The sequence below is a fragment of the Papaver somniferum genome, chromosome 10 (genome assembly GCF_003573695.1).
Source record: "Papaver somniferum cultivar HN1 chromosome 10, ASM357369v1, whole genome shotgun sequence".
Classification (NCBI taxonomy): domain Eukaryota; kingdom Viridiplantae; phylum Streptophyta; class Magnoliopsida; order Ranunculales; family Papaveraceae; genus Papaver; species Papaver somniferum.
The window spans coordinates 59,563,018-59,577,949 of NC_039367.1; the positions used below are offsets into that span (position 1 = coordinate 59,563,018).

A 14,932-nucleotide genomic window follows, 5' to 3' on the forward strand; every position below is an offset into this window, starting at 1 on the left:
TCCGTTGTAAGCTTGGTAGTATTTCACATTGATCCCGTAGCTAGTTTTGAAAAACTTTGTCAAATCAGATGCTTTGAAACTCGGATCACTTAGTATTTCATCCTTGATCAGACTAGAAACAAATTTACTGCTGAGCCTGTGGAAAAGCCTTTCAGTTCCAACACCACAGGTATGACTGCTCTCATATTTCTTAACCTTAAGCATCCTGTTTTCAACATCAACAGCACAAACCTTATACTCCCAAGGGCAATTTTCTTTTGAGCATTTTGCATAGAACCTGCTAGGTTCATTCTTCTTATATACAAGAACACGCCCAAGTTTTAACTCGTATTTCTTCACTACGATACGTACCTCTGCTACACCTCCAAAAAACACTTTACCAACTTCACCAAGTAATTTATCCCAACCTTCAGTCCTAAGAACCTTGTTAACAGGCACAGAACCATCTTCAAGGAAATTCACCATAGCTTGTTCGGGTTCATGTTCTATTACACGACTACTTGAAGCTCTACTACGACTTCTGGAAGAATTAAAGCCAACTTCGACAAGTAAATCAAAGCTCTTCTGACCTTTACAGTGGCAACGAGATACAAAACATTGAAGCAGAATATCAGAATCAACTCGCACAAACTTGCTTCCATCATTAAAGGAAAATCTGACATGATGCGGTAATAAACGAGTCCACTTCTGGCAAACGGTTGTCTTCAAAGACTCCAAATTTGTGTTGACATCAACAGGATGTGCTAAGAATTCACTGAAGTAGTGAATTACAGCTAGTGCACTACCAACAGGCATTTTCACCCTGCAACACACAAAAGAGAAAAAACCAAACATATCTATCCTGCATATTGCTTCACAAAAATTCTTACTCAAAATTAAAAGATCAAATCAACAACAACAAACAATCTACATTAACCATAATCAGATGAGAAATCAACAGGATATCAAAATCAATAACAGATAACAGATCAAAAATAAGAATGGAAAAACAAATCAAATAAAAAATCCAACAGAACAGAAGCAAAACCTAGTAAATTGGTATGTCAACATCGGAACATGAAATCGAAACAAAAAAATTTAATCGAAAAGATCTACATTGATGTTAACAAATTCAAAACCTAGAAAATAAACAAAAATTCAAAAACAAGCTTAAAAGATCTAAAAAAACGATTCGAAAAATTAAATTAAGCTTCGGAAACCTAAAATAATAGATCCTAATCTTACAGAAACTAAAACATAGAATCGAATCAAGATTAAACAAAAATCAGAATCAAAATTGGAATAAAAACGAACGAACCTGAAGCTTTGCTGAGTAAATTGAATCTCGGCAATCAAGGACAAGTGAGGCTAAAGCTTGCTGAGTAAATTGAATCTCCGTAATCAAGGACAATTCTCAATAATCAATCTCTCGAAAATAAACAGGATAAATTGAAACTGAAAGTGAGGCTAAATTGGGAAATAAAAATGAAAATAAACGAATTTTGAAAACTTTGGGCCTGCAAATAATTTGTTGGCCGCTTTTGGGTGCGCCCGTGAGATTTTTTGGAGGTGGGTTTCACAGTAGGAAAATGTGTAAGAATGGGTCTCCATGTAGTTTTCACAAAAAAAATTGTTGTAAAAAAAGGTTAAAAATCAAAGTTCTACTGTATTCTTTGAACGCTCGCTCCACTGTATTCTTTGAACGCGGACGCAGCTTTGGACGCAATTGGGCCTTGTCGGAGGCGTATGGGCATGGTCCATGTCATAGATAAAGTGGGTTTTTTCCTATTTTTTCTTTTTAAAGACATACTATTCTAGGAATTATTGGTTAATCCTAAACTTGAGTATCCGTTTAATGACTAGTCCATCCATAAAAATGATTTAACCGCTAGTCCAAATTCATGATTTTGGACTAAAAATATTAATCCCTGATCCATTACACGTGCGAATAATATAAACCGCATTTTCTAAAAGGCAGAACTACCCCTCCTTGGGATAATATCAGATCAGATTATGTTTATCGTCTCTCAATATTGAAGAGGGTCTCTGGGTATGAGATCAGAAGAAATTGCCTCAGGAGAAACATGGAAATCTCATCGGCATCACCATCATCATTGAAAAAGCTAATCCTTCCTCTTATCTCTCTAATATTGGTATGAAACATCTAGGTGTATCCTTGTTTCAATGAAAAACAGTTCTGGAAATTTCATTTTAGGGTTTATAATTTTCGACTCATTTATTTTATTCGAAATTAGAGTGGAGATTTGTGATCAGTTTAACTTTCTCATCGTTTTAATGTAAAATTTGATCAATATCTGGTGTTCGATTATATTTTATTTTCAGATTTGGGGATTTTTGGGAGGAGGAATTGAATGGGTTAGTGAAAAGACGGAAATCAAATGATTTTGTGTTTTAGCACCGTTTGAATTGGCCGCACGTATGGAGATTTTGGATTCAAGATGCTAAGAATATGATACTTTCTTTGCCCGTAAGTAGTTTGATTCCTAATATCTCATCAAACGATGGTTTATACTCAAATTTTGATTTTGGTTAGATGCTTTAATTTACACATCAAAGGTTCAAAATGTGAAAATGAAATTAGGCCTTTTTTTTACGTAGGTTTGATATGATGGTGTATATTATTCAACAGTATGATGTACTGAAATTAATATGTATGTTCTGCATCTGTAGTGGTTGCCACATATGTGTTTATTTTTGTGATGAAAAGCAATTATAATTTGGTTCTTTTGTTGTTTTTGCAGGTTGTTCTTTTGTTGTTTTTGAAATATGGTTGTGCCGTTCGTCGGAGAGAAAGTTACATATACACACTCTAGAAAATTGAAAGTGGTTGTTTGTGTCGGTGAAACTATTCAATAACGAGAGGTGGGCATACTACCTGTGACTGTTGTGGCTGAGCAAAAAAAAATCCATTGCATGTAATTTCCTACCCCCTAATGCTAGCTACTACTTAAATTCCTGAAGTCCAACTCTAAAATGTCTTTGATTTATGGTGTACTTCAATTGTAAAATGTCTTTGATTTACGGTGTACTTCAACTGTATGTAGTTTTCAAATGTGATATCTACCAAGTTTTCACGCGGTACATATCAATTATATATATAATAGGCTTTCACCCAGTACATATCAGTATGTATTGTGTTTTGACTTTGTACATATCAGTATGTACTGGGTTCTTTCTCTTTATATAACAATATGTATTGGGTTCTTACTTTCTACATAACAATATGTACTACTTCAAAGAAAATCTGAGGGCCAGCAAGAGGTACAACTTGGGGAAGTTGACATATGATAGGAAGAAGATCTATTTAGTGCCCTCAACTCAGCAGGAAACCAACCTTTGGTATTTCGGGTAATCTTTCAGCAACATTACTGTGCCCTCAACTTAGTTAATTTGTATGTCGCATAAATATGTACCGAGTAATATCAACTAGCTTTGCTCAGTACATATCAATATCCACCAGAAATAGTGTACTTACTTAATAATATAGCTGCTAATGTTTCATGTTTTTTTTTTATATTTTCAGAGATTGGATATGTTTCCGTGATTCTTACTGTAGAGCATTCCTCGCGAAGATTCCAGTTCTGTATGGTCTTACTTACTGTCATAGGTTCAATGTCATTGAGTACTTGGGTAACCAAAGAGTATTACAAGTTTGTCGCAAGGGTATTAAGTTACTTGGTCTGACCAGTATCCGGTAAGATAACACTTTAAATTTTCATCCCTCAAAGCTCGGAGGAATAAGGAATGATATTCTTATCATTCTTTGCAGAAACTGTGATTAATTCTACACATGACAATAAAAATATACTAGGTTTCATTGAGTACATATAGACATCTACTAGATTTTCATTCAGTACATATTGATATCTACTAGGTTTTCACTCAGTATATATAGGTATCGACTAGGTTTTCAGTCACTACATATTGATATCTACTACTTCTCCCTCATTACATATTGATATCTACTAAGTTTTATTCAGTACATTACAGTATATTTAGCACATGTGTATACATATTGCGGTTTTCTGTTTTGATTTTAAATTTTTCTGGGGTTTAAATTGATGCACACCATTAAATAATCACCCAATGGAAAGTAACAAATAAGCAGGCAGTATTCTTTAGATTACCTGGTTAATTTAGTTAGATATTGTTTTGTCTCTGCATCTGAATGTTTTGAATATATCCAATTGGGTGTGGCAGGAATGGTGGTGTTTGTAAGAACAAAGAATTTCGCGACCTGTGGCCATAACATGTGAAATGGTTGTGGAAGCCGTTTCGTCGTCAGATGCCCGTGGAACTCCTGTTATGTTTCTGATAAATACACGATCTATTTGTAACAGTGGAAGACTCACAGAGTCTGTGGCTATAAAGATCAACTACAAAAGTTGGAAAATTTGCAGGCATCAAGCCTGAAAGACGGGAGGATTATCTCATCACACATCAATTTGAAGCGTCTGATACCCAATACATATCGATATGTACTGGGTTATCACCGTCACATATCAATACGTACTAAAGACGGCTAAGTTATATTTTTGGCAGAATTTTCTTTTGCGTGCCAGGCTTTACACTACAAGAAGATATCTACTACCAGTAGATAAGGATTTATATTTTTTCATAATATTTTTATATTAGGTTAATGCATATGATTAGTATGTAGCAGAAGTACTGGAGAAAATTGGTATTTTTTACATAACCTTTTGTAATAAAAAAGTTCTGAGTACAAGTTGCAGTTTTTTCGGCATTTTGCGTTGAGAAGAATACGCAAAATAAACCTACAACAACATCCATGAACATCATGTATCCATAGTTTACCTACAACAACATCCACGAACATCATGGCTCCATCTTTGTGCATTAAGTACATGGGCATCTAAGTTAAGAGCCTGAACTTGCCTTTCCAGAAAACAGAGTGCCAAGGAAGTATTGCACCAAATTTTGCTGCTAAACAAGGGATAAAGATTTGTCTTACATCCTCGCATAAAGAAACTCACCCCGTATAGATTAATCCTCCGAACTGCCCTCGAACTTCCTGAAATATCAAAGACAGAAAATGAGGAAGACGGAGAAGAGAACCCATCTTGCACTTCAAAAGAACATAAAGGTATATCAAAAAAATAATGGTTTACTAGAAAATACTGGATCACCCGTGTCAAAAAGCTTATCATAGAAATGTCGCAACATTGTACTTAAGAAAAAAGTTTGTAAATATTAGATTTAATGAATAAGGAGAATTGTAGTTTCCCAAACTTAAAAGCAAGTTACTGTTAGCAGGCTCCATCCCTTGTTTGACTTGGCTTTAAACTCAATTTGATTCGTATGGTAGGATCAATTTGTATACAATACATATTGACATTTACTTCATAACCATATCACTTTTCTCCTATACACATACAGAAATATACTGCAGGATCATACCCAAACATAAACTAAGGATTATTCATATGTACATATTCAAGCATAAACTAGGGGTTCATACAGTATATAATGATATGTACTGGATCAACGAATCACCTTTTACCTAAAACACAGCTATAGAATCACATTCAAGTACAAACCAGGGGTTTACAATATTGACATGTAGTGCATAACAAACCACTTTTTCCCTACTTACATACGCATATGTACTGCAGGGTCATATTCAAACAAACTAGGGTTTTATATACAGTATATATTGATTTGTATTGCGTTAGTGAATCACTTTTTTCTTATGTACATAGCGATAGGTATTGCAGGATCTATTCAAGCATAAAGTATGGGTTCGTACAACACGTAATGATATGTACATATGATCATATTCGAGCATAAATTAGCGGTTTGTATACAATACATATTGACATGTACTGCTTAACAGATCACTTTTTCCCTACATATACATATAGATATGTATGGCAGAATCATAATCAAACATAAATTAGGGATTTGTATGCAGTACATATTGACATGTCCTCAGAACAGAAAAATAGAAATGTAAAATGAATGACTTAAAACTGAAGAATCAGAGAAGGATTTGTTTTGAACAATTTACTTGTAATTCTTCCGATAAGAAGCAACTCCCAGTTGAATCTGGTAGAGACTTCAACTGCATCATCAAATAATCTTCATTAACTACAACAAGTATTAAACAGTTATGAGCCAAAACACAATAATCCAGTGGAAGTTTAACTAATTTTTTCAAATTAGTTAAACTGTTGTCGAAACACAATCATGCAGCAAGTATTCAAATTTTAACTAAGTTATCAAAAATCCCCAATATTGCATCACTGAAACCCTAGATTTGAAAAAAGTTGAAACATAAAAGCATAAAAACAGTGATATCGACCAATCACCTGGAAAACCCTTAAATATTATTGCGTACCTTAATAATATATGAATCGATAGGAAAAATATTAATGGCTAACGACCTAGATTTGAAAAACAATGAAATATAAAAGCATAAAAACGGTGAGATCGATCAATCACGTCGGAAACCCTAAAATCTTACTTTGTACCTTAATCAGATATGAATCGATAGGGAAAATATTAATAGCAGATGATGTTTTAGGTTAGAGAGAAAGAAAGTTAAGGGAGAAGAAATACAATACAGGAGAACTCACAATACAGAGACGAAAAAGATATCGTATTTTTGGTTCACACGTTTTTGGATGATGGGTATGCTAGTCATTTCCATGTTTTTGGACCAAGGGTTAAAAATATTCTCCCACTGGACTACAGATTAACCCGGATCGGGTTTAGTGGACCAAACAACAAATTCCTCCATACTGTTTCCCACAAAAAGAAGTCTACGAGATTCGAAGGCGGGTCTATACGTTGTTAATCTGCGTAGGAAACCACTGAACCAGTGGTTGATGTGTGATACATGTTGAGTGTATTATATATATATTAGAAAATAATATGAAAAATCTGTGCATACATGGTTAAAACATCTGTTATAACTTTGAAATTTCGATCTTCTATGCATGAAACATGGTATACAATTATAGATATATTATTATATTAAAATTTATATATACGCGTCCGCGTCCTAGTTTTTTCCAAATGATGTCATGTCCACGTCCGTGTCGTGTCGCGTCCGCATCGCCCAGTCCGAGTCCGTGCAACCCATTTTCTCCGCCTTGGACGGAGGAAGGAAGTAGCTCTGAGTGTATTAATGGTGTCTGTCATAGAGGAAATTTCCATTGGATCTTTCAGATTCTTGAATACGCTGTAAACCATAAGGGAATCTGTGGAAAACCGTGATAACAAGGCATTCGAGTGTTTCAAGTCTACATTGGAGCTGTGGACAGTTATCTTTGGTTTACAGCTATTCAAGAATATGAAAGATCAAAAGAGCATCCACCATCAATACAAAAATGGGTACTAAGAATTTGTCTTACAAACACCATCAATTCGACAAATATTACTGTTAGTTAATGTGATGTGCAGTTTATATTCTTCACATGAACTACTATGTTAGTAAATGAGGTGTTTCCTTTATTCACATATATATACTACTAGTAAACTAGTATGTTAGTTCATGTGATGTTTCTGTTTTGCACCTAAAATAGTGTAACCTCATCTCTATTATTAGGTCTTATCTAAACCTGTTATATAAAGAAAGAGATATATGGAAAGATAATGTAATCTACTCAAACCTATTTCAAAATACGGTCCTCGGGTTATAACCTCAAAGGTGTCACTATCCATTCACAAAAAACCCATCAAAACAAAAGTAACACAAAAACTCCATCAAAATAAAAGTGACACAAAACCCCAAAGAATTTGATGAAACCAAAATTAGTTTCATCATAAAACTTGATGAAACATCATAGAATTTGATGAAACCAATTTTGAAATTTGGGGTTTTTGTATCAATTTTTAAAAAATTGGGGTTTTTGTATTAAGTTTGTTTAAAATGGAGTTTTAATGGATCCCAACATTTGAATGGGGGTTTTTGTACCACAAGTTTGGTCACCTTGGGGTTTATAACTAGTTCTGTTCAAAATATCTAATAGAAGAGAGTGAGAAAAACTAAGAGTTCACACTTCTCATTAACACGAATTCATATCTAAAAAATCATCAATCCTTCACCAAATATCCAACAGTCCTTTCTTCTCATGAACTAACAATCATTTATTCTCATTAACACAGTAGAAGGCTAGGGCTTCATCTATGTTGGAAAAGTTTGGGTGATTAAAAGTAAGGATTTGAGATGATTTTAATAATGGAGAATTGGGAACTCTTAGTTCTCCTCACTCTCTTTCTATTGGATATTTTTGGATTTATTACATTCTCTTTCTTCATCTCCTTCTTTATATAATAGGTTTAGAAAACCTAATACTAGAGATAAGATTACACTACTTCAGGTGCAAAAGGGAAACATCACATGAACTACATATTAGTTCATGTGAAGAAGGGAAACATCTAATTCATGTGAAGAATATAAACTGCACAATCTAAACCCTAGCAGTGAAACTAGAAAATGATAAAGGAAACAAAACAAAAATTCTTGGTGTAGTTTGGAGAGGCGGTCCGTGAAGAATCACCTTAAAGAAAATACTGAAAATAAATCTACTGCTTGGTGCACCGGCTAATCCGGGCATGATTTTCTCTCTCCAATCTCCCCCCTAATATGTATACACAATTTTCGCTCAATTCCTCTTTATTTTGATAATCGGAGAATACTCTCTCACCCAAAAGGAGAAAGCTAATGGTGGACCAAATTTCATAGCCCAATTGTGGATCAATGAAATCCAACCATCCAACAAAATTTGGCAGGCCCCACTAACACCTTAAAACCCCACCCCTATCAGATCCTGTGGTGGAGGAGAGGTAGACCAAATTGGTCCACCTCTAATGGTCCGCGCCTAGGAAGGTCACACCCAAAACGTGTTTTCTCACAAACCCCTTCTGCAATTCAACTTTACAACTCCTTGATTTGATGTTCTATAGCTCTGAAGAAACCCTAGTCTTATTTCTCTCAGTCATAGCTTCTAGGATTACTGTATTTGATAAGGGAGACGATAAGATGGGGAGAGAGAGAAACTAGGAGAACGATTGAAGGACGCTGAGAGGGAGGTGAAGTGATGATGACATATGCCCTAATCAATGCATCATTTCGGTTTATGATAACATACATTATGTCCTAACCAGATTATTGTGCGACAGCTGAGAGATGGAGGTGCGATTACTTGGCGAAACCAATGCTTCATTTCGGCATTTCCACTAAGGGTCCGTTTGGCACACAACTTTTGCTACTACTAGGTAGTTCCAACTGTAGGGAGTTCAACCACACGACATACAAACTACACGTATTGGATTTTATGTGTTTGGCACATCTTCTCATATCACACTTCATCTTCATTCATATACTACATATATCCGTATCCGGTATCGTATCGGTGTAACAGTATCGATATTGACCGTATTGTGAAGACCAGAATTTGTATAACATCTCGAGGGAAAACATCAATTTCCTAGATCGGACCACGTCTTTCTGATGTTATCTGCTCAATCCCAGCAGATCACGAGATGCATCACTGCCTTCTTACACCAACCCCACGGTTTTCCCTCTATTTGCTTCGCTGAATGCAGCTCTCTGCTAATGATTTCAAACTATGTAAACATGGGTGTTTTCAAGCTACGTTTTAATTTTAAACATCAACTTGAGGGTTTTTGGTTAATGTCTTGATGATTTGACTGAGTAGGGAAGAGAATGGAGCTAGAGGTTATCTATTTTGTGCTGAATGTTATAGATTGATGAGCAATTGGAGTTGGGTTCTTCTCAAGGTCGAGTTTTAAAGAGAGAAATCAGCGAAAAAGTTAAAATTGAGCCACTTAAGCCCATTTTCTCTGCTATTGAAAATGGAACCTCATTCGCTTGGCTTTAACAGCTCAAAAATGGCAATCATTCAAAGATATTCACTTGGCTTTATAATTAATTCTGCTGTGATTTTTCTTCAATTTGTTGTATTGGGTTTACTTTTCTGCAAATGGGGAGTGCCAGTTTTTTGTATACCAAGTGTTTGTGTAATTAACCCAAAGTGTCTGTTTGGTTGCATAACTTGCATTGATCATTAACTTGGAGTTTATATTGAATTGGTAGAATTAGAATCTTATGTAACAATTGGGAATTTTAGGATTGTGATTTGTTCGTTTGAAGATTGAGAATGTAGATTAAGCTGGAGTACATGTATCATCTGTGACTAACAATTTAGCAGCGTGCTTTAGTTTGTTTTGAAACATGTACTCTAGTTAAGTTGTTGCATATGAAAAATGTTGTTTGAGCTCATAACACTGGAACATAAAAGCCAACAAGAAAACAAGAAACATAACACTCCAGGAATTTAAGCCAATTACCATCAGCATCTGCCTCTGTCTTTGTTTCTTCAAAACTTGGTCGTCTACTTCAATTACAGCTACAGCTTCAGCTTTTTCCGCTTCCTGCTACGGATTTTCTTCTGGCATCTTAAAAACTCTCTCTAAATTCTCAGTATCAAGGGAGAATATCTGGGTCATACAATCTGTATTTCACACGATTAAGAACCCGTAGTTTCACTGCTGTTTCATCTTGTTCCCGTACTGGCAAGTTGAAGGTTTTATCAGGATGCCACTCGAGGGATATTGTTTTGTAAAGTTTCCTAACCTGTATGCAATTCAAAATATCATTACAACAAAAGCAATGCATCAACATATCTCTTTAAGGTAAATTTTTTGACAGGGACTTACTTGTTCTATATTGAGCCATGGTGGTACATTCACCCCCAATCCCCGATATATAGTGGTGAAACTATTCAATTTAACCAGCTTTTTGATGTCATACCGATTCCAAACCTGTTGACGATACGCTTCACGTTCTTCTTGTTCCCTTTGTTGTATTTCCAGAGAACGCTGTTTTTCTTCCTCTTCTCTTTTATGTTGCTCCAGTAATTCACGATTTTTTCGTGCGTCCTCTTCCTTTCTTTCTTTTTCCAGCATTTCACGCTTTTTTTGTTCCTCTTCCTCTTTTTGTTTGTTCTCCAGCGACATGTGTGTTTCTTTACTCTGTTGGGTCGGTTGGCTTAAGATAGGATCATGTTCGCTGTGTGAACCAGATTCACTGTTTTGCTTATCTTTTAGGTTAGGGTTATTTTGTTTTTGGTACTCAAGTTTTGTCCAAATTTAGAGTTTGGTCTAACATTTGTCCAGCTTTGCATTTGGTACTTGGAAATAACGTTGACTTGGTTAGATTTTGACTTCCACTAAATAAATATTTTTGTGGATTTTTTTTTGTGGATTTCTTTTTTAATAATTATTCAGAAACTAAGTGAAATCTAATTATTATTCTAAATTACTGTTATATCCTTTCACTTTACCAAAACAGTCTCTCTACAGCCCTAATTCATTTCTGCTTCATCTTCTTGCGCCTCCACAGACATCATAACTGCATATGAACCATCTCATATCCTGATTTCAAATCCCGTGTATCATCAGTTTCTTCTCTGAAATTCGAATTCCAGATGCAACCCATCTCCTCAAATCCGCTCCTCCATCTTCTTCGGCTCCAACCCCATCTTGTTAAAACCACCCCTCACATATGCAAACCAAAATCACCATTTCAGATTTTTGACTATCTTGGAATAAGAAGATTGTGATTAACGGAGATGAACATCTTCATTGAAACTCTGAACCAATAGATTTTGAAAATCTCAAAGATTTCGAAGAAGTTTCTGAAAAAATTTCTGATTCAGGAAATGAGATTATACATGCAAATGATTACCTAGAAAAATTCAATACACCCAATTTTAGAAGTTTCAGAGGAAATTTCACAAGAACCCTTGTCAATTTAAGGTAAAATTCAATACACCCATATCAACCCCTAAATTTCAGTTTGGGAAAAAAAAATCAATAAACTCATATCAAATACATAAACAAAATCAAAAGATTGATTAGCTGATTGTAACCATTCTTCTTTGTCATCAGTATCTCGTTTTGCGAAAAACAACTCCATTATCGTCTCAATTAACTTCTTCGTTAATTCTTCATTTGTATAATAATGAATCATTCGTAGTGGCGGTTTATGATGATGGAAGTAATGGAGAAGCAACACCATTAAGATGATGAGTATGACTCTAGGTTGAATTGATTAGAGATCTACGTTGGGTTTCTAGGGTCTCTACTGTATTAGTGGGTTGTTATATGATTTTTAGCCGGGGAGATGATACAGAACAAAGACAAACACGTGAGGGTGTGGTATAATAAGAGGGAAATGTTAGTAAAGTAAAGGGTACGGTGGTAAACTTGATTAGTTATTATATTTTATTTAAGTTTTTAAATAATTATTAACCAAAGTCAAGATTTTGCCGGGTCAACGTCAGTCAACGTCAATTCTAGGTACCAAACGCAAAGCTGGACAAATGTTAGACCAAATTCTAAAGATGGACAAAACCTGAGTACCAAAAACAAAATAACCCTTTAGGTTATTCTCTGGTTTATGGATATGATGCTCCTGTTCTCTGTGTGGATCACTATCTTCATTTTCTTGTTCTATACGTGTCTTCCCTTTGTCTGGTTCCAAGATATCTTCTAAAATCTTCAGCACTATTTCAAACTCTTTTGGATCCTCGCTTAAACACTTCTGGATTTCACGAAGCTTTACGTTTATTATACTAGTTTTTTGTTTCTGATCATCTACTTCAGCTTGAAGTTGTCTAATCCTCTCATTCAGCTTTTGCACTTGGGACATCACGTGAAGTGGAGTTATCAGGTTATTCTTCAAGCCATTCACAACTTGACAACCAAAATTTGGCTACAGTAAAGATAAAAATCAGAAGACATTTTTTGTGAAAATGTGTTTCTGCACCTTTTTTCTATTTCATACAAATTCTCAAATATTGTGTTTGCACCCTATGCAGCTATGTGTTAATAACTTACATTCCTTTGTCATGTTTATCAGAAAGCAGCTTTCCTGTTTGCAAATTATTACCGACACCATATTTAAAGAACAATATATAACTAACAAATGAAACTTTATATTACCTTTATATCTATAAATTTTGAACGGTTAAGAGTGTCGATAGTCTTTGATATCGTCTTTGTATTCTATCTCATGAATCTTGGGAACTTTTCGGTGCAGCCATCTCTCGTATTGATTTTCTGATTACTTCTCTCTGCATACCAATACTGAGAAATAAATACACGAATGTCAATAATCAGTTACAACGGAATTTTAATGAATCGAGAATTGAGAATTTTTAACTTACCAAGAGATAAAATGCGTATCCATCGATCTTTCTATAGTCGCCATTCGATTTCTCAATACCATGCATCATGTGTTTGTGGATCAGATGAGGCCAGCTGATGCTGTTTGTAACATCTATGCTTTCTACCAAGGTTAGGTAGCTGCAAGACATCCTCGATCCTCCAGTTTTGATAAAGAAAACTGTAAAACACAAATAAATCACCAAGAGCCTAACCAGTTCTTCATTTTCGTTCGCCTTTGCACTTTTTAGAATTGCTTCTTTCACTTGAAAAATAGATATTTGACTGGCTTTAGCTCCACCAAAATACTTCTTGCACAAGTCATTATCGCCTGAACACACTTTTCGTGTCTCTAGTAAGTCTTGCTTACCATTCTGCAACATTTGCATTCCGAAAATCAAAGACATTTCTTGAGGAGTTGATTCATATCCTTCTTCTTTCCTTACTAGGAATTCTCCTTTTCCGTCTTGTGACTTTATATACGAGTCGGTCAATTTCTTTAGCCCAGCTTGTGGTATTTTCAACTCATCTTTAGTTATTTGGTTGTTGATAAACACTTGTAGTAAACTCCAAAAAGTAGTTATAGCTAACAGATCCCGTTGTATATCATTCAGCACTAATATCTCCTCCTCCTCCTTGCCAACGAAGAGATCGTGCAACTGACCCAAGCCTGCTCTAAATTCCCAATGTCTGCTGCTTTTTATTGTATCATATTTCTCGGCTACTGATGTGATGTGTTATCAAAGATCAAACATTAACAACAGTCAGAAAATATACTTATCAGAGAAGCGTCAATTAAACCCAGAAGCCATACAATAAAGAGACAGCCACTTTCAGGATTTTGGTGCCAATGTGGATGAAAAGTGGTTTTCCACCGCAAATCTTCTTAAAAAAAATATTTAGTGCAAAATATAGTTAGCATGATTTTTGAATTACAACCACTCAGAAAAAAGTTGCAGTCAGTTGTGAATAGGTTTTTTCACAGTGCCTCATAGGATGAAAGAAGGTTTTTGCACCATCAGAAGTTGAAATAAGGTTTTTGCACCATCAGAATGAAGTTTTTCTAGCGCAAAAATTCACTGGTATAATTCTTTCTGATCAACCTTTAGTCTTTGTACCACGAATTATTTTATTGCTAAACTTGTTATCAATAAATCCAATTCAATGGAATAATCTTTCTTCACTACTTACATCTTATGTGAAAAATAAAATATTACTTACCTATTTCAGGTTCTTTGCTTGGAGTTTTTCCCTGTGATTTTCCTTTTTTCCTTTGCCTGACAACTTCCGCCTTTTTTATTTTCTTCTTCCGAGGGCTTTCTGGTGTTGTTTCATCGTCACCTAGTCCTCTGTCCCTCTTTGTCCAATTCCCCATTAAACTAAATAAAAATCAAACCGAGAATTAGAGTTAGAGTATGAAAGCCTTTATAAAAATGAAACTTATAATTAAGGTTACCGACAAAGACAAGTAGGACATTAGAACAACGACCCACAAGAAAGAACCAGAATCTGAAACTGAAAATAAATAAAAAAGAAAGAATTCGGAATGTATTTACAAAGATTATCAGAGGACCTAAAATGAGAATTCTGAAGTTATTTAAACCAGCAATCCTTCTTACGGATGAATCTTAAACTTTTACTGGAGAAATCAAGGTGAAACCCTAATATTTCACTCAGAACATGTGAGAGAAACCCTGAACTCAGAACATGTGAG

General features: G+C 35.0%; 1 protein-coding gene across 1 annotated transcript; it reads right to left on the minus strand.

Moving 5' to 3' along the window:
- Nucleotides 1–9,736: 9,736 nt before the first annotated feature.
- Nucleotides 9,737–11,042, minus strand: LOC113315109 (DDRGK domain-containing protein 1-like). The gene is made up of 2 exons (XM_026563425.1): nt 10,708–11,042; nt 9,737–10,624 (listed from the first exon to the last, which is right to left on the minus strand). The coding sequence occupies exons 1-2, from the start codon at nt 11,005–11,007 to the stop codon at nt 10,475–10,477; spliced, it is 450 nt and encodes a 149-aa protein (XP_026419210.1). The 5' UTR covers nt 11,008–11,042; the 3' UTR covers nt 9,737–10,474.
- Between the last annotated feature and the right edge of the window lie 3,890 nt (nt 11,043–14,932).

Excerpts from the sequence above, each read along its gene's own strand:
- LOC113315109 (XM_026563425.1), bottom strand. The coding sequence starts at position 11,007 with ATGTCGCTGGAGAACAAACAAAAAGAGGAAGAGGAACAAAAAAAGCGT. Across the intron at positions 10,625-10,707 it reads CATGGCTCAATATAGAACAA|GTTAGGAAACTTTACAAAAC; the intron begins GTAAGTCCCTGT and ends AATTGCATACAG.